The 20325-nt window shown below is 43.1% G+C and overlaps 1 protein-coding gene across 1 annotated transcript in view; it reads left to right on the forward strand.

The window, feature by feature from the left end:
- Window positions 1–20325, forward strand: part of SPTAN1 (spectrin alpha, non-erythrocytic 1) — a 61408-nt gene that overhangs the window by 38504 nt on the left and 2579 nt on the right. Inside the window, exons 31-54 of the mRNA XM_059715600.1 lie at window positions 67–248; window positions 399–498; window positions 689–886; window positions 997–1143; window positions 1755–1858; window positions 2014–2176; window positions 4527–4658; window positions 5003–5140; window positions 5499–5603; window positions 5819–6027; window positions 6842–6962; window positions 7369–7490; window positions 9205–9337; window positions 10199–10297; window positions 11224–11383; window positions 11727–11803; window positions 11963–12172; window positions 13574–13870; window positions 14314–14426; window positions 15841–15858; window positions 17666–17728; window positions 19097–19151; window positions 19653–19849; window positions 20198–20251. Coding sequence (XP_059571583.1) covers window positions 67–248; window positions 399–498; window positions 689–886; window positions 997–1143; window positions 1755–1858; window positions 2014–2176; window positions 4527–4658; window positions 5003–5140; window positions 5499–5603; window positions 5819–6027; window positions 6842–6962; window positions 7369–7490; window positions 9205–9337; window positions 10199–10297; window positions 11224–11383; window positions 11727–11803; window positions 11963–12172; window positions 13574–13870; window positions 14314–14426; window positions 15841–15858; window positions 17666–17728; window positions 19097–19151; window positions 19653–19849; window positions 20198–20251 — 3197 coding nt within the window. The remainder of the gene's footprint in view (window positions 1–66; window positions 249–398; window positions 499–688; window positions 887–996; window positions 1144–1754; window positions 1859–2013; window positions 2177–4526; window positions 4659–5002; window positions 5141–5498; window positions 5604–5818; window positions 6028–6841; window positions 6963–7368; window positions 7491–9204; window positions 9338–10198; window positions 10298–11223; window positions 11384–11726; window positions 11804–11962; window positions 12173–13573; window positions 13871–14313; window positions 14427–15840; window positions 15859–17665; window positions 17729–19096; window positions 19152–19652; window positions 19850–20197; window positions 20252–20325) is intronic.

The raw sequence follows: 20325 nt of genomic DNA on the forward strand, positions 1-20325 counted from the left end.
GTGATGTGTGAACTCCAGAGGAGGCTCCTGCCATCTTTGTCCTCAATCCTCTTCTTTGCTCTCCAGGTGAACTCTCTTGGAGACACTGCACAGCGCCTAATCCAGTCACACCCGGAGTCTGCTGAAGACCTTCAAGAAAAGTGTACTGAGTTGAACCAGGCCTGGAGCAGCCTGGGAAAACGTGCTGATCAGCGCAAAGAGAAGCTTGGGGACTCTCATGACCTCCAGCGTTTCCTCAGTGACTTCAGGTAAACACTGGGTAGGATAAAATCCCTAATCCTCACTGTGTTAAACATCAGTGATGTACACAGGACTTAGGGTGACCATCTGCTGAGGCAGTGAAGAAGAGCTCATTTTCCTGCAAAAAGCCTCAAGTATTTCTCTTTGCGTGTTTGCAGGGACCTCATGTCTTGGATTAATGGAATCCGGGGCTTGGTGTCCTCAGATGAACTGGCAAAGGATGTGACAGGAGCTGAGGCTCTGCTGGAAAGGCACCAGGTATGTAGAAGATCTTAAGCCTTCTTCTCCTGAAGGCAGTTTCAACTGCACTGTAGTAATTCAGTTCAGCGGGAGAAGTTGTTCTTGTTTTTGTTTGTTTTTTTTAACTTCCATTTAATTTGGCAAGAACAGATTTGATGACGATTCAGCATTCTGCTTTATTCAATAAACTTCTTTCCCTTCTGTACAGGAACATCGCACTGAAATAGATGCCAGGGCTGGCACTTTTCAGGCATTTGAACAATTTGGTCAACAACTCTTGGCTCGCGGGCACTATGCCAGTCCAGAGATTAAGGAGAAACTGGATATTCTGGATCAGGAACGGGCAGACCTGGAGAAAGCCTGGGTCCAGCGCAGAATGATGTTGGACCAGTGTCTAGAATTACAGGTACTCTGCTACATAAGAGAGCTTCCTTTCTTAAGGAAATTTCTCTTTTCAGACATGTGAGCAGTGATAACTGGATTCCTTTCATACCTGGTTGTTTTTTTTCTCCTTAGCTGTTTCATCGGGACTGTGAACAGGCTGAAAACTGGATGGCTGCCCGTGAGGCTTTCCTGAACACAGAAGATAAAGGTGACACTTTAGACAGTGTTGAGGCTCTCATCAAGAAACATGAGGACTTCGATAAAGCAATCAATGTCCAGGTGAGGGGCAAGTCTAAAGGGAGAGGCAGACTTAATTTATTTTCATACAGCCTTCAAGAACAAAAATTGAAGGTCACAGAGACAAGTCACAGATTCACATCTTGGGGACGTGAATCTGAAGTTTAGAAGCCTCTAAAGATTTGTTGTAAATATTTAGCAGATTAGCAACAGCTAAAGTTAATGCTGAGAAGGGAGTATGCTACCCATTGGTTATGAATATGACGCAATGAAATCACAAGCATTTATTTTAAAAGTTTGCAATGAAAATCCCATATGCTGGAAAAAAGCAATGTTCCTTCTATTTCCCTAAGCCCTAAAAGATCCCTTTCTGCTCTTTAAAAGAAATCTTATACTGGTCTGGCACAGGGAACAAAAGTCTCTTCATCTTGTTCCTGTTGGTCTGCAGGATTTCCCACTTGTTCCCAAGTGGAGTTCTGCGCTAGTCCTGACATAAACCTGACTTCCTTGTAGGACTTAATAGTTGTAAGAGCGCTTTCCTTCTCTTTTTTAGAAAAAATCCCCTTTTGTTCTTACACAGCTGTTCACGTTGGCTTTTTGATTTTTGGAGATACTGGACTCATTCTAACTTCCGTGGCTCTTGTTTTATGCAGGAAGAAAAAATTGCTGCTCTTCAGGCTTTTGCTGACCAACTGATTTCTGCAGACCACTACGCGAAAGGTGTCATTTCTAACAGACGTGATGAGGTTCTGGACAGGTTTGTGCACTCATAGTCTTGATTAATGTTTTTCAGATACTAGCTGAAATTGGGTAATTCTTTGGAGGTGGCGTTTAGGATTGCATGCAATCTCCTGTCTCATACCTGTTTTCAGGGCATAGATGTGCATCAACTGTTGATATGCTTCTGTACAGGTGGCGTCGCCTGAAGGCCCAGATGATTGAGAAGAGGTCTAAGCTGGGAGAATCTCAGACCCTCCAGCAGTTCAGCCGTGATGTTGATGAAATAGAGGCCTGGATCAGTGAAAAGCTCCAAACTGCAAGTGATGAATCATACAAGGATCCCACAAATATCCAGGTGAATAATATTTTCAGCCCAGGAAAGTTTAAGTGGAGTGAAGGCTTTCACTCCACTGTAGTTTATCTTGTTGATGATATAATGTACCCAGAGAAATCCCAGTTGTGTTATAAGAGGATAACAGAACATATTTGGCATGCACCTCCCTCCTCAGAAGTGGAAGTTAAAGCATGAATTATACATGGGAACAGCCCAAAACAGAAATCAGTAATTAAGTTTTTATGCATATAGTTAATAAAATATTCACAAATGATCTGAAATTGCATAAGTCCCTAGACAGCTTTCCTGTCCTTTCTTTCCATCTTCCCCCCCAGATCCAGATACTAAAATGACTATTCTTCTTTGATAGATGTCTCTTAGGTCCCAGGTTTGTTTACTGTTATGAAATGCCGCTCTTCATGTTTCTGTATTAGAGGAAGGCTCTTGAAGTAATTTTCTGTGTTTTTTTGTTTTTTGTTTTTAATACTGGTTTGTGGACAAATGTAAATGCACTGAACTTTGCTTCTCTTCTCAATCTGTTTTGTAGCTTTCCAAACTGTTGGTAAGTTTTGTAGTTTGGACTAGCTGTAGTATGTGTTTTTGGGGGGTTGTTTTGTTTTTGTTTTCCCCCCTGCATAGATTGTGTGAGGACATGGTCTGGCTGCAGTCTGTTGCTCCATCCATCCATTCATCCAGCCTCTTTCCCATTTTCTAATAGTCATTGGCTTCCATTCAGGTGTAGTTACTGGGCACTGTGTTCTTGGATGTGGCTTTTTTTGTTTATTCCTCTGAAGCACCTGTGTTTAGTTTTGCAGGTGCATTCTGCATGGTCTGTTTGATTCATGCTGCATTGTTTGTTAGTTTCTTTGTTAAGTAGCTGATAGAGTAAAGTGTGGATGGTATCCTCCTCCTTTTTCAGGAACTTAGCTATTGTATTTGTCTTCATACTCTGTGGAATTAGAATGGGGTTACCTGCTCCACAAGCTTGGGCTTTGAGTCAAAATTCTTAAGAATGAGAAGTGTCACTAAAAATGGGAATCCCGTGTGGCCGCACACCAACAGGGCCAGCATAGTGGAAGATATAAAGGGAAGACTGCAAATGGAGGAAGAAAATGGCACAAAGGAAAGAGGAGGAGGATTGATTGTGTGGGGGGAGCAGGAGTGAAGGAAGCATTGTTTGTATCTTAGGCATTAGAGGCTCCACTAAATTTAATTTTTTTCTATGATTTCTCAAAAAGAACAAAGGTGACCCTTCCCTGGAGGATGGGTTTATTTTTGTGATAATTAGGCTGATATTCCCCCATTAGAAAGAATGGGGGGAAGCAGTGTTTTTTCCCAGCATACTGAGTTCAAATGTTATTAAATTCCTGGGATTTAACTGATTTTAATCGCACTACTCAGAACTATCCGTTTCCAGAATAAAGCAGTTCATGCAGAATTTCTCATGACCATGCTGTAGTTTTCCATGTTTTATTTTCTCTTAACATTCTCCTTGCATTTCATTCTCCCCCAGGGTAGTGCATATCCCCATGTCTCCAGTGTTACTAGCACTTTAAGTTGATTATGTGTAAATACTATCTTGTCCCTTTGTTTATGCTTTTGATGGGTCTGTGCATGTATATCAAGGAAAAATGCACACTTACTTTTGTATGGCTCCTATTGTTCTCATGGTGCCCTAAGTTCTCAATGAAGACAAATTTCAGCATGTGACCTGGCACTCTGTTAAACAGTCAGATGTAGCTCAGCTATTTTACCTTGGCATTTTAGTACGCAAATCATATTAGAGCCTTGATATCAATCTGTCCAGAAAAGGGTCAGGTAGAGTAGTGAGTTTTCTTTCTGACTTGCAGATTAGGATGGGAGAAGTCATACAACCCACAAAACTGATTACGATCTGAGCCGTTATATTAGGGTATGTACAAATACAGTGAGTGTATTGTAGAAGTGTCGCATAAATCAGAAATCTGTAGTTGGAGGACAGCTGAACTTCAAAATTGGAAATGGGTTAACAGCCTCCTGTTAATGTTGGAGAAATATTCTCAAGCAGAAACAGTATTATACGTATCCACCCACAAATAAATATGCTTGGTTAGAGGCAGCCCGACGCCCACCAGTTAAATGGACGGATCTGAGTCCCAGTAATTGGGAATAAATCATTTGAATAAGCAATGATAAATGCGCTACAAATGCCTGGATGGAATTGGGTTTCTATAATTTTGCTTTGGGCATTTGGTATTTCACCAGATCAGATGACCCATAAATTCCTTTCCCTCAGACCCACGGAGAACCTTTCCATTCTCTTCTCAGCCCATGAGAATAACTTAGGAGCCCAAAATGCAGTCATTAATAACTTTGTTTCTGCTGTGTTCAGAGCAAACACCAGAAACATCAGGCCTTCGAAGCTGAACTTCATGCTAATGCAGACCGGATCCGTGGAGTCATTGACATGGGGAATTCTTTGATCGATCGGGGAGCGTGTGCTGGCAGTGAAGATGCAGTAAAGGTAAGTGTAGCAAATACAAGACAGTTAGTTATTCCTAGCCCTGAATTGCTTCTGCACTTGCATTCTGTTAGAGAAAAGGAAGCATTTGCCTTTCCTAGATGTTTTTTATTATTTTCATAATACAGTAGGAATCATAAGAACTATTTTGTTTTTTGCTTGGGGGAGTGTAATGTTTTCTGATACTGAAGACATAACAGTAAAATGTGGTCTGTTTACTAAACAGCAGGAAATAGTGACTGTGTTGTACAGGTGGGGAAGTGGCCATCAGACTTTTACCTTGTTCCTGTGCTGCACTTCCTAGGGATTTTGTTCTACTCCTATTTACCTTTTTCTCCTTGTAACAGGTGCGCCTAGCTGCTCTGGCTGACCAGTGGCAATTCCTGGTGCAGAAATCAGCAGAGAAGAGCCAAAAGCTGAAAGAAGCCAACAAACAGCAGAATTTCAATACTGGAATCAAAGATTTTGATTTCTGGCTTTCAGAGGTAGCTGACAACTTGGGATGGGGAATTATTCTAAGAGACTGCAGTTTCTCTAATTTGGGCTCCCTCTTGTGACATGGGGGGGCATCCTAGAATATGGCAGAGTTAAGGTATCATCAGCAAAAGCAGTCCTTTAATACTGAATTCTTGATAGAAAGCAAGTGGTTGGGAAGTTTTGCCAGTGCAGGCACTATCCCAGGCATAGAGGAAAGGAAATGTTTGATGTCTGTAGGGAGACAAAGTTGATGGCCTTAATCTATACTTGGGAAGATGGAGAAGAAGAGAACAGTTCACATGTAAGAGCATTACGTTTTCAAGGTCTTGCAGAGCTTCAGTCTGTAATTGTCTGTCTGTTTCCCAGGTGGAAGCCCTGCTTGCATCTGAAGACTATGGGAAGGACCTGGCATCCGTGAACAACCTTCTGAAGAAACACCAACTCCTGGAAGCTGATATATCTGCCCATGAAGTAAGCACCTCCTGTCTTTATTTACAAAGAGAAGTTGTAATAACTGGTGAAGTCAGCCATGCATGAAGATGTGCTGTGAAGTTTAAACCTGTTGAAATGCAGTTTCTATGACTACATCATGAAATCTGCAAAGGAACCACATTAAATTTGATTCTGTGCCAAGATTTCATGCTTGCAGTGCTCATTCTTTGCTCACTCCTTGTTTGTGTTCCCAGGATCGCTTGAAGGACCTGAATGGCCAAGCTGACAGCTTAATGACCAGCAGCGCTTTCGACACTTCCCAGGTGAAGGACAAGCGTGACACCATTAATGAACGCTTCCAGCGGATCAAAAGTATGGCAGCAGCCCGGCGTGCAAAACTAAATGAGTCCCACCGTTTGCATCAGTTCTTCCGGGATATGGATGATGAGGAGTCCTGGATCAAGTATGTTCTTCAGACGTGCTAGGTGTAGTGTTGTCTGGGGTCGGGCCCATATTACTGCCATGCTTAAAAAATTATATATTTAAGCATGGTTGTTTAATAGCACTGTCAGCATAGTTTCTCTTGTAGTGTACAAAATTAGTCTTCCTGGATAACTCTATTATCCAAACTGGGCCATAAACTTCCAGGATATTCCACACCTGCATGATTACCTCCCTAGACAGCATACAGTAAATCTTTATAATGCATCTTATACATGCTTCTCTCCAATCGGTGTTGGCAGAGAAAGTATCAAAAATGGCTTTAACTCTAGTGTAGGCATGGCTGTAATATCTACAGATACCTACAGTCAAGCCTCAGAAATCATCCAGTTCTGGGAAAACAGTTTAATTTAACTGGGATTTAATTACTGAAGTTTAACTTATTCTTATGGAAAAGTTCCTACAAATCCTATGAATGAACTGTCCTTCTGTATCCAAAATGGTGTTTGTGAGACAGCTGAAAGGATTTCTGCTAGTTTGGCCTCTGGCTATAATTAATCAAATATTCTTTCCAGAGATGTCTCTGTAGAGGCTGATTTGGTTGGTGCATAATCAAGGAAATAGCAAAAATGGTTGGGCTGATTCCCACTCTTTGGTGTTTGAGGAGGCAGCCTCAGAGAGAAGGGTCCAAATTGGGAAGAGGAGTGGGGGTTAAGCTTTAAAAATGTATTGGACACTGGATGGAAGACTTTTAAAATCTGAGGAGTGGATGTTGTTTTTCATTTTTAGAGGAGATATAAACCGATTGTCTTTTTCTGTCTCCCCCTGGAACTCAGGGAAAAGAAACTGCTGGTTAGCTCAGAGGACTATGGCAGAGACCTTACTGGAGTGCAGAACCTAAGGAAGAAACACAAACGTCTGGAAGCAGAACTGGCTGCCCATGAGCCTGCCATCCAGGTAAAAAAGCCAGTCAGAGGGGGCAGCATTCCATAGATGATACTGATGATGTTTTCCTTGAATCATATCTACTATAGACAGCGTAAGGGGGGGGGAAGTGCCCTGTGAGGGATTAGTGCTCACGGTTGGTACACTATAGCGTGAGTGTGGTATGCTATGTAGTTGGGTTGCAGATTTTTAACACTACCAGGTGTTGATTACACAGCAAAACAGAGTCAGACTTTATAAAAGTGACCAGAAGTTATTTGCTCTTCAAGGAGCAGCATTTCTGTTCTGGGTTCCAAGCCCACAAAGTCCTTGTTAACAAAAGAAAATGGTTCAAAAGTATCATAAATTATCTGAGCATAGAATAACTGCAGATCTGCTGTTGGACACAGACTTCAGCATATGTGTGTTTGTTTTTCAGGGTGTACTGGACACTGGGAAGAAACTGTCAGATGATAACACAATTGGAAAGGAGGAGATACAGCAGAGACTGGCTCAATTTGTGGAGCACTGGAAGGAGTTAAAGCAGCTGGCATCTGCACGGTGAGTGAGAACCAGCCCTCCTGGACAGGTAGTATAAATACAACAATATAGGGGCATGCATCCAGATTTTGCCAAATCCTGGGCAGTGTGTGCAGCCATGTGTGCGCAATAAATGTTAATAATGCATTCCATGGGGGCCGGGACAGGAGCTTGTGAAAAAGTTCAGCCTTAACATTCCTCAGTAAAAACTCTAGTATGTGTTACCTGGTAACAAACACAAGTCCTATATAGTAAATTCTGGGGGGCTTCATTCTTTCTCCATTTACAGTGGTCAGAGGCTTAAAATTAATTGGCTATGATCCCTGGCGTGTTGTTTTCCTGACTAGACCCTATCAGGAGGAAATAGTCTATAATTTTTAAATATGTGGCAAATTAAATTACAGTCAATAAAGAACTGGCAGTGACAGAGCCATTCTTACGGCATTTTTACATGCGTTTCTGATGCAGCAGTGGGCACTTTTAATTAGTGAGCCATGCTAATTAAAAGTGCCCGTGCATCACGTGTATCAGCTGCACAGCATGTCTGCGTTGAGAAAATGGTGGTGGAGCGCTCTGAACTAGGGTTGTGTGAAGTGGGCCCTATTCAATTGGGATTTGGCCCAAATCGGGAACAGTAATTCGATTCGTTGATTCAGATCACTGTCCCTGATTTTGATTTTGCCAAATCCAAATCTGAAGATTTGATGCTGATTCAGAAAATCAGCAGTTCGGACGGACACAGCTTCAAATGTTTTTTCTACATACTTTGAGGTACCAGCATAGCTTGTGAAGTGCTCCAGCATTGCAGCAATGGAGTGTCCCACAGGAGTGCAGGGGAGCCCTCCACATGCTCGGCAGCGAACAAAGAAGTGGACCAGAAGCACTTCTGGGTCTGCTGGGGATCTTGCGGGGGGGCCCCCCTGTGCCTCCCCAGCTTGGTGATTGGCCGTGGGGGGACCCTGGGTGCCCCACAGACCCAGGAGGTGCCAGTCACCAAGCCAAGGCGGGGGACCCAGTGTGCTCCCTGGTGGACCCAAAAGTGAACCAGAAGTGCTTCTGGCCCACTTCTGGGTGTGCTGCCGAGCGCGCTGGGAAGCCCCCCATGCTCCTCTGGGATGCTCCGTGTGCCCTGGCATCGCAGCATTCATGAGTTGCCTGCTACCTAGAAGTATGCAGAAAAAATATTTAAAGCTGTGTCTGTCTGAATCGATTCGGAGGGTTCCAATTTCTATTTGGAGAGATTCAAGGGTTCTCCAATTTTGATTCGGAGATTTGACCATTGAATCAGGCTGAACCTCTGCCAAATCAAATTGGGGACCGAAGCGTCACACAGCCCTTCTTTGAACTAAAACACATTGAACGTATTTTATTTCGGAGCGCTGCCATTTTCTCAGCAGCGGAGATGTGCTGCACTGCTGGTGCATGTGACGCACAAGGCTGCCAGGGCGCATCAATTTATGTGCTCCAGCAGACTCAATTCATCAAGTCTGCTCTGACACGCTAGATTTCCAGCACGTCGGAGCAGGCTCCCCACACGTGTGCAAGTGCTCTTAGCTTCTCTAGAAAGAGGGTGGTGTGAATTAGCACACAGAAAAGCTTGAGGGTAGTGAGCAGGTATTGTTGGTCTTCGTACTAATGTCCAGTTTGTCTGAACTAGCAGTTCTTTTCTCTCATAACTAAAAGTGCAGTAGATAGTCTCTGATTTTTTTTTTTCTTTATTATTTCCTTATAACAGTGGCCAACGTCTAGAAGAGTCTCTGGAGTACCAGCAATTTGTGGCCAACGTTGAGGAAGAAGAAGCCTGGATTAATGAGAAAATGACACTGGTAGCCAGCGAAGACTATGGAGACACACTTGCTGCTATCCAGGTGAGCAAGAGGCTGCACTTCTCTTGCTGGCATATGTTATTCAGGACACACATGGGTTGTAATTTAATGGATCCTTCCATACTTTATTTTTCCAGTCAGAGATATTGTCAGTTCATTTTCAAGTAGTATATTCTGCAGAGATCACAAATCTTTTGTGAAAAGAATTAAAACAATTCGATTTCAGCCCTTGGAAGGAACTTGTAAGTTTTGGGTAACTGGTACGGAGCCCTAATTCAATCAGACTGCTTTTAGGGGTGCTGGAAAACTGGCCTGGGAAAGAGCCAACGTAAGGATTTCAGGCTGATAGCCCCCTTTATCAGTTACATTTTAATGAGAGACTTTCCAGTGAAGAGGCTATCAATAGTTGAGGGAAACAGAATGGCTTTCACTTCATAGCATTCATCTGTTTTAAGACCCTGATCTTGCAAGCAGGTACATGCCTGGTTAACTTGAATGTGTAAGGAGTCTTATTTAAGTCAATGGGTCTGCCATGTACTTTACAGTTACATTTCTCTGGAAGTGTTTGTATAGGATGGGGAGCTAAGTACTTTCCAGGTAAATTAGATCTGCAAGCTGATATCTTTGCTGGACTTTGTAGAGAAGAGCTTGTTTGGAAGGGCAGAGTGGGGGGGGGGAATGAATGAAAGAAACTAGATTAGAATTGCTAATTTATACTTATTTACTTTTCAAGGTGGATCAGGGGTTAGATAAGAGTCCTTGAATGCAAAGACTAATATAATTTGTAGCAGAGAATGTACCAGTCATTGGTGTATTAGACTAATAATAATCCATCTTTTTGTAAGGCATTATCTGAGAAATAGTTATTTAGAAAAGTGATTTACAAACATGCTTTCCCTGCAGGGGTTGCTAAAAAAGCATGAAGCATTTGAAACTGACTTCACTGTGCACAAGGACAGAGTAAATGATGTTTGTGCTAATGGAGAAGACCTCATTAAGAAGGTGAGTTGAATTTGGAAAGGAAAGTAGCTCAAAGGCTCTCCAAAGCTTCCGCTTGTTGAAATAATCACTGTCAGCTTGACACTGATTAGAAAGATTTTGGGTTGTTGTTTAACACCATCTGTATGAGGTGGTGTATCTTGCTTAAAAAGGTACATTTGGTTGATCATTAAAAAGAATTATTTTTGAAGAGGGCTTGATGGACTGAGAAAAGGGGAACCCCTTGTTTCTAATTCTAGCTCTCTCCCCAACTTGCTGGCTGTCTTGGGCAAGTCACTTACTCCTGTTTCTCCCTTCTGGTGGATTCTTATGCTTGGGTTTTTGAAGAGCAGACCAGTAATCCACCTATCTTGGACTGAGACCTTTGGCAGTGTCTGTTTACGTACTACTGAGTCCTTTTGCTGTTGCCTTTAATGGTTCTCTCATCCTGTTTGTTTATATTTCACAGAAATCTTACTGAGGTAGAATTTCCCTTGAAAACCTTAAAATGACTGTTGGCAACCCCATATTTTCTTTTTTGCTGTACATTCATTTCTCAGAGTTTTCTCATAGCCTGACAACTGAAGAACAAGCAAGACACTGTTTACTTTCTTGATTTCTCTCACTTTTTGGGGGCATGTTTGGAATAAAATGAGGCCACCATATTTGCATACCAAGCAGATCTGTTCCCTTGCTCTTGGAGCCAGTGAACTGTGTTGTGAGTAAATGTGCAGGATTTATTCTCATTTGTAAAAGAGGTTTTCCTGGCTAGGATTGTGCCTTTGAAGCTCCTAGCTTCATCTCACAAGCATCTTAAGCTGTCCTTCATATGCCTGTATCTCCAAGAACATTTCTTCTTAAGATAGTGAAAAGAAGTAAGTTTCCCCCAGTGGTATGTGGAAGACATTTAGGTCACACAGGAACTGAACTGTTTTTTTCCTGTCCTACAGAACAATCACCATGAAGAGAACATCACAGCCAAGATGAAAGGCCTGAGGGACAAAGTGTCAGATCTAGAGAAGGCAGCAGCTCAAAGGAAGGCCAAGCTGGATGAGAATTCTGCCTTCCTTCAGTTCAACTGGAAGGCTGATGTCGTGGAGTCCTGGATAGGTATTGTGCTTTACTTGGTTGCTGACAGATCAGGAGACTAGAAAACACCCTTTCATACAAACAGAGCAAAATATTCAAACTTACTGTTTGAATAGGCAGACATGGGGTGGGTGGTAGTCCATACCTGTGATCTTCAAAGTAATCAAGTATCTGCCTTGGTTTTGTGCTATTTGGGTGACAGTTTCTATATGCCCAAGGCCCCTTCCCTGATTTCCTACATAGAGGAGAAAATAGTGGGAAAGCATGAAGACTGCAAGTTAACCTGGACAAGACAATGTTCTTTATCACCGTGTGCTTGGGAAACATGCCTGTGTATTTACATTTAGTCTGCTTCATTATCTAGGTGAGAAGGAAAACAGTCTGAAAACAGATGACTATGGGCGAGATCTCTCCTCTGTGCAAACACTCCTCACCAAGCAGGTCAGTGTGCCAAGCATCTCTGTTCAGAGAGGGAGCTTACTACTTAATAAGACAGAAGAATGTCTGAGTGCTTATCTTTTATTTTTCCTTGTTCTTTATATTCTTGTTCGTACATCCAGTAATACAGTTAAACTTGCTTGTTCCTCTCTAATGTTGCAGGAAACTTTTGATGCTGGTCTTCAGGCTTTCCAGCAGGAAGGAATTGCAAATATCACTGCACTGAAAGACCAGCTACTGGCAGCCAAACACATCCAGTCAAAGGCCATTGAGGTCCGACATGCTTCTCTGATGAAACGCTGGAACCAGCTGCTGGCCAACTCTGCTGCCCGGAAGAAGAAACTCCTGGAGGCTCAGGAGCACTTCAGAAAGGTGAGTGCATAGACCTGGGGACCATCACAAACAGGGGTGGTAATAACTTAAAGCTCTGTGAAGCTTGACACTCACATACGGCACTGATTCATTTATTTATTTTAAAGTAATTAATATGCAAGCTTTATAAAAGCACAGCTATGTGGCGGAGGCCAAACATTTCCTTATGAGACGCTTTCATGAAAAGGTTCTCAGCAGACTAGTCTGAATCAAGTGCTTTCTAGGTCATGAGCACCTTTGCAACTTCAGTGTCACGTGCGTGCTTAACTGATAGTCTGTTGGAGGATTAGCATTTTCCCTTCGTACAGATGCTTTGGAGATACTAAGGGGGGGGGGAGTTTCTTTAAGTTAGAGTGTCTCCCAGGAGGCACTCTAAAATGCCTGCAGCATCTCATGTTTTCAGTGTCTCACGTTTCAAAATGGCAGTGGGGGCATTTCTGACTCTCAAACAGAGTTTGAGTGTTAGTTAAAGCATCCTGCTGCCATTTTGAAATGCTGGGATGCTGAATACACAAGACACTGCAGCACACTGGAGCATTTTGATTGAAACACTCCAGGAGACTTGATTAATCAGAATGCATTGGAACACATGTAAAAGTACCCTGGGAGTCTAGAGTTTTGGAGTCTGTTCCTAGCTCTGCTGCTGGCTGGTTTCTTGTGTTCCTGAGCTGATTACTCAAGCTCTCTGTGCCTGTGATCCCTTCTTGCTTTGAATAATTTGTGTGAAGTTAGTCTCTTAAGGCTCTGTTCAAAATCAGCCTAACTTCTATACTGATTCAGTATGAAGTAGTTCCTGGCCTGAAGAGCTTTCAGGCTAAATAGATGAGAGAGACAGTATGTGTGATCACACTCACTGTTGAATACACAGCTTTGGATAGGTTTTGCTTTGATTTTTGTTCACTACTAGCCCCAGCCATCCTCATTCTATTTTTCCTGCTCCTACTGCAACAAAAGTACCCCCTTCCCCAGACAAAAATGAGCAGGAAACCAGTGACACAAGTTCTCCTGGGCTTCGGAAGATAAGAGTACCCTTGTCTCCTAGTGCTGCAACCGCCCAGAACAGCTACTAGAGAAAGCCTTTGCCTCCTAAAAGAGGACTGGCCTTCAGAAGATGCACGTGTGTTCGGCGGGTGCTTTTGCTTTCTCCATGTGATCATGCCTGCAATGGGATGCATGCGTCTCTGGGGGCAGAAGTGTCAGGAGAAGAAGCATTACTGTCCCCATTTTATAGACATTGTTTATAGATAGCACCCATCTTTGTGAAGTGTTTTGAAAGAAACAAGTGATGGGATTGATGTATTGTCCCTTATACATACTTAATAGCCAATCCTTTTGCTTATGACTCCATTTTAATTTGAATTACCATGTAATTGAACATGTGGATGGTCTTTTCTCTCCAAGGTTGAGGATCTATTCCTGACTTTTGCAAAGAAGGCATCTGCCTTCAACAGCTGGTTTGAGAATGCAGAGGAAGACCTGACTGACCCTGTGCGCTGTAACTCACTGGAAGAAATCAAGGCCCTGCGAGAGGCTCATGATGCTTTCCGCTCTTCGCTTAGCTCTGCCCAGGCTGACTTCAACCAGTTGGCTGAGCTGGACCGCCAGATCAAAAGCTTCCGTGTAGCTTCCAACCCATACACTTGGTTCACTATGGAGGCTCTTGAGGAAACCTGGAGGAATTTGCAGAAAATCATCAAGGTAATTGAAACAAGTTTCTTCTTGTTACCTCCCAGCCTCTGACTTCTTTCTTCCTGTTTCTCCAGACAAACAACAGTAACAGATTGCAAATGGAAGTCTCTCATTTTAGAACTATAGAAAAATTGCTAGAAGGATTTGTCCTCGCTTAGCATTATTTCAAGTCCTCTGTTGCCAATTTACTTGGTTTGTACTTGGCTTGTTGTATTGCAACTGGAAAGCTCACTGCAGTTCCAATTGTCACAACTTTCATAAGAATATTTTTATACCTGGTTATAAACACCCAAAAGTTGCAGATATGCAAAAGAATGTGAGAGCCCTCAGCCTTATGCTGGAGCCCAGAGTTGCATTGCAAAGTTCTTTTTTTAAAAAAAAAAAAAGCATTTCAGTAGAAGGTAAAGGCAGCATACACTTTCTAAGTGTAAAGCATGACTTTTATTTCTCAGGAGCGTGAGTTAGAACTGCAGAAGGAACAGAGGAGGCAGGAGGAGAATGATAAATTGCGCCAAGAGTTTGCTCAACATGCTAATGCTTTCCACCAGTGGATTCAGGAGACCAGGTATGGTCTGACTTAAAGTAGCTGCTGTTAAGGAATTTCCCAAAGACACTGTACATATGCCCCACTGCTGGGTGGGAATTGTTGGTTGTTCTTCCATAGTGTGTACTGTGGTCATACTGCATTTTAAACTATTGAGGTTTTAGATAATTCAGAGATTTGTTGAATTCCCCTTCCCCAGATCTGTGCGTGTGTGGGGCAAGGGCAAGCTGCCACTGCAGACTGGGGCCAGGAATGGTGCTGGACTCTTCCAGGGGTGGGGGGGTTGCGCTCCAAGCAGGTGGCAGTGGCACTGGGAGGGGGGACTATGGGGTGGACTGCAACCACCCCAAAAATCACCATAGCCACCTCCTATCACTGCCACCCACTCAGAATACAGCCCCAGGCCAACTCCTCGCTGGGAAGAGCCCAGCACCACACCAGGCCCCATGCCACAGTGGTAGCCTACCCTTGCTCCACACAGATCTGGGGGGACATGCCCCCTATGGCTCCCCCAAGGGTGCACGTAGCAGCAGGAGCTGCGCCCGCTGGGACAAGCCACGGTTCAGTCCCCAGGCCCTTCCCAGCTAGGCAGCACCTGTCCCTGTCCCAGCCCCACTCCCTCCCTCACCACAGGAGCCTTGATTTGTTGCCCCCCAACACACACACACTCTCCTTCCCTCCCCCCCAGCAAACTTACCAGCCGGACACTGCTCTCCAAGCTGCTGGGCTGCATATCAGATCAGTGTTGGCCAATTATTAACAAGCCATATTGACCATCAATATTAACCTAAAAAAATCTTTATTGGCGTACCCCTAACCTTAATACTTGCTCCAAATGGACTAGGACTAACAAATAATGATCAAATGAGGAAAATGCTTATAGGTCTGTTCCCCCAGCACAAAGCTATTTCCTCAAATATGTATGTTTAAGTTTGTTTAGTCTGTTTAAAAATCTGTGGTACTTCCCTAGAGAAGCTATTCTACCTTGCAAACCTAATGGTCTGTCAGTGTCCCCAGTTCAGGAGAGACGGCAATAATAAAAGTCTCTCAAGAAATGGGGAGGGGTGGGGCAGGGAGGAAATCAGTATTTCAGAATTGTAAGGAATTCAAGAGTATGCATTTATTTATTATTTATTTAAGCATTTATGCATTTATTGCACGTGGTCCCTGGTTTACACCTGCTCAGCTGCATCTCCATCACGTGGCTTGGGCACGGAAGAAACGAGTTAAGCTGACAGTACTTCCCATAGAACCCTTGGGTCATGAGTGTCTGGGCAGTTGCAGAAAGTTGCTCCTATGTGGTTTCACAGAAATGCTGAAATACATATATTGTTCTAATTTTTGTTGTTTGCTCCCCACTCCTCCTACTGTGTCTCCTTCTCACTGTCTGTCTCTCTGTCCTGCTGCCTGATGTTTGGACCCTCGTACTCTACAGGACTTATCTGCTAGATGGGTTAGTATTGAATTTTATTTCCTACCAGTGATGTGTTTTTCTTTCCTGTCTTGTGTGAATTTTCCTGTTGTTGCTTTGCCTGTGAAAACTGCAATAGAAGTCCTTCTATTTGGGTAAAGCATTTCATGCTTGGATTGGTGGAGAGGGAAGTGTTCCCCCACCAGCAGGAAAGTCTCATGCACTTACACAGGACAAAGGGCCGTAGGGTAGATAAATATAATCTTGTAGAAATGTCATCACTCCTGGGTAAAACTGGAAAGGGAAAAATTAGTGGCCATTCTGCCTGAAAGAATGTCAGTTTTCTCTGTGGCTCTCTACCACTAGAGGCTGCATGAGAAGATTAGTCTTGGTCTGATGAGATGTGAAAGCACATCCAACAGTTGTATCTTCTGTCCTTGCCAGCCAGTACTTTCCCAGCTTGCAGCTCTTGGAACACTTAAAATGCAGTGTTGACTGTCTCTTACAGCCACAAAAAGATGTACACACACATGCCCCCTGTGAAAATGAGGCTCATCCCTAGTTGTACCCGGTAGCAGTTTGTGGGATAGCTGTTTGCAGAGGTACTCCATAGTTATATTTGCACTTGGCTAAAAAGTAGAGGAGGAGGAGATGCATCTTTGCCCTAAGACCGTGAATCTCAACTGTCTTCTGGCTGCCAAATCAGATGCCAGAACCTCCATCTCCACCCCTTCCCTCCCCTCCCCAAACAGCTTCTGTCTGCTGTTCCACTCCTTGAATATAAAACATTTGCAACACTGTGAGTATTTGCAGCACTGGGAGAAATGAGTATGGTGTAAATGGTGGTGTACTAATTCAGCAATGCTATCCTGGGGCAGGGCCAGCAAGAGGGAGAGAACAGTAAGGGGTAGCCCTAGCTATATACTTCTTAGACCTGAAGAAAGGGCACTTGATGACTGAAAGCTTGTTCAACAACTCGTCTTATTATTAAGATTTTTAGCAATATTAAGATATTGCTACAAATCCTTCCCTCTTGTACATACTTTGTGTCTGATGTGCTGCAGCTGGGGCCTTGCTTCTCTTACTATAAGGTCCGTAACTTTAGGATGAAGTTCATCTCTGATGACTGTGGTGTTTTTTTTAATGGAAAGAACCTCTAGTGTCACAGTATCTCTTCTCTGATGAGAGATCATTCTAACTTTTATTTGTATTTGGGTGGAACTCGGTAGATTTTGGAAGCATGGATGCTGGACACTGCCCTTTATTGACCATCGTTATTAAACTAGTTCTGGTGCCCCAGGACATACTAATAAAGAGAAGAGCCATTGATATCAAGGGAATTCAGGTTAGCTTTCTGAATTGCCAAGTTCCTATCTACCTTAAAATTACAAGAAACCTAGTGAAAAGAGAGACTGTCCTGAAAGCTGTCCTAGAATTAAAATGAAGACTGACTTGGAAGCAGCATAGCTGTGCCTAGCCATACTCCACTTGATGGTTGGTAAAACTTGCATAGACCTTTCCAAGTCACCATTGGCATCTTGTCCCTTGCTTCTCAGTATATGATAACATACTTGTGTAACTAGTCAGTGCTGTTTTTCAGCAAGGCTTGTAGTTTAACTCATTCCAAGGTTCTGTTTTCAGCAGCTCCCCTTTTGAGATGGTGCCAGCTTTTTTTTTCTCCTGCTTGTGACCAGCATCTGAATATGGCACTGGCTTTTGTTTTCTGTTCTCTGCGAGTAGTTGCTGGCTTGAAGCTCTGCTGCATTGCAGTGGCCTTGTTTTTTTGGTGTGTTCTTTTCTCTGTCCTTGCTTCTTTTTGGAATTTATTTGGTTTCTTTTCTTTGACTAGCATAGCATATCGTCGTGTCATTCGTGTCTATCAGTATGAAGTTGGGGATGATCTATCTGGAAGGTTTTTTCCTCTTATTTTCTTACTTCACTATGGTTTTAAAGTGCACCCTTAATTCCAAAGACTCGCTTTCTTTCCAACTAACTTTCACTGCTGTGAGATGCTTGGGGGTTTGTTGACTTGTGTTCCTTTTCCACGGTTGGTTCACAGCTTCTTGCCCAAGAGCGTGGGTATGCGCTTCATTCTCTTTACACACGCATTGGTTGTGAGCCTTAACCCTCTGGTGAAAGAGAACCAGATGTTTGGTGCATTGTTGTTGCTACAGAGTGATTCAGCACTTGAAACCCCTCTCAAGAAGTTCTAGAGCCAACCACCTGGTGTTTGGACTAGCAGGGCTTGGTGGGAATGAGGGGAGACCTCTTGGCAGCAGAACATAAATCCCACAGGGGCACAAACACAATTGAACCCTTCTGCACAGGATCCAAAATGCTGTTTGTACACAGGTTGTCTGTTGTGAACTTTCACCACGTGTTACTGGACAGAGGCTCTAAAAAACTGCTGCCTAAACACTGCTTAGAATCAAAGAAACAAAAGCAACTTCAGAAACTTTATGCACCTCGTAGGTGTGAAATAAGTCTTGGAGACAATCACGCGAAACAGTGTTGGGGGTCCTTTGTTCATAGGCTGAGAGTGCCTCTCAGTGTAGAACTTTAAAAACTGATTTACAGGGATAACTATTACCTATTTCAAACCAAAGTTTTTAAGTAGCAGTGCCTCAGTGTGTGTGCACATTGTTGAGACAGTAAAAGTATTCATCTGTGGAGAGAGCTATGGGGGGGTGTCATATTGTGAGAACATGGAAAGCAACATTCAGCGAGCCATTGATGCATAGTAGAGTTTTTCAGCCTGACTGGGGTGATTGTGCCATCTCAAGATTAGCTTTAAATCAAGCCAGTAGTTTTTAAGTGTGGCTTTTTCACACTTGCTGTGGAAAGCCTCCCTAGAGCTCCTGTCTTTCGTTGACAAACAGAGCTAATCTCCAATGAATCACTTGTAGTTTGTGTGTGTTGGGCACAGTTGTGGGGTGAGGTTGCACTAAGTGTCTAATTGCACTAGGTCCAATAAGAAGGTGGGTGCTTTGGGTTTGGCATGAAGTGTTTACTCTGGCTCTGTATTACGTTGCCTTCAAAATGGGGCTTGAAATTAACTATGTTAAGAAATGACATGCTGCAAGTTGCAGAAGCCTCTCTTTTACGTAATGTCAGTCTGAACTTAGAAGCATTTTGGCAGGAGACTGACAAAAGAACAGGGCTTTATTATAAAGTTTGTGGAAAAATACTTTTGATTTAAAATAACGGTGTTAATTTCGAGCCCCACCTGCCCTTTGTCTTATGTGGTGTATGCTCTCCCTCACTGTGATATTTTATTTAGGTCTTGTATGGTGGAGGAGTCTGGGACCCTGGAATCACAGCTGGAAGCTACTAAGGTAAGCATGCCTCATCTGTTCCTAAGCTGCCATTTAGGAAAGCAGGGGCTGGCTGGAGCACTGTTAACAATCAGTAGTAAGTTGTTACAAGACTTTGACTCCCAACAGAGATGGTTGGGATAAGATAATCTGACCCCCTGTATATACAGACCATGAAGAATCCTGATTTTGTTTTTGGTTGAATATTTGTAAAATAACTAAGCGTGGTGAGGCAGAGGAAACGGTACCTTTCCCTGCTGGAATCTGCCCTTCATTTAGAAAATCAGGTTGCAAATGTTCCAACATATTTAATAGTAACACACACCAAGGAAAGCCTTACTTGAAACTCTGTATTGCCTTGCAAATCCACTACAGACACGTAGTGAAACCTGCTTGGGCACCCATACTGGGACTTATAACAGTAAACAACATGTGTATGAGAGCTTTCCCCTCAGTGACAGGGTGATGATTCGGTCAGTTTGAATGTCAGGATGCTAAATCAACTCTCTTCTTTCCGTCTAGCGGAAGCACCAAGAGATCCGGGCAATGAGGAGTCAGCTGAAGAAAATTGAGGACCTTGGAGCAGCCATGGAAGAGGCACTGATCTTGGATAATAAATACACAGAACACAGCACTGTAGGGCTGGCACAGCAGTGGGACCAACTTGACCAGCTAGGGATGAGAATGCAACACAACCTGGAACAGCAGATACAAGCTAGGTACAGCCTTCATGCTTTTAGGGAGTCCAAATATTTTTCAAGGGATAAAGGTTGAAATAGAGGCTATCTAAAAGGCAAAGAAGGATTAACCACAGGTCAGGCACAATAACCCTCCAGTGTTTTGTGTGCGTGTAGTTTGAGAAATCACACTTCCATGACTTAACTGTAGTGTATTTTCAATTAAAGGACTTTTTCTGAAGAATTATGCTAAACCAGGTGTATTTTGAGTGCCTGTCATAAGGGATGAAGACAAGGCCATCAGCTTGAGATGATACCGGTCTTGTGACTTAATGACTCATGAAACTATGCAACAGTAAGAGTTTACTAGGTCTGCTTCTTCCTTTCCAGAAACACAACTGGAGTCACTGAAGAGGCCCTGAAAGAGTTCAGCATGATGTTCAAGTGAGTGTGCATATCCTCAGTAACCTGGAAAAATCCTCAAAGAGGAAGTTCTTTAGAGTCTTGGCATAGAAATT

Source organism: Alligator mississippiensis, chromosome 12, assembly GCF_030867095.1.
Source record: "Alligator mississippiensis isolate rAllMis1 chromosome 12, rAllMis1, whole genome shotgun sequence".
Classification (NCBI taxonomy): Eukaryota; Metazoa; Chordata; order Crocodylia; family Alligatoridae; genus Alligator; species Alligator mississippiensis.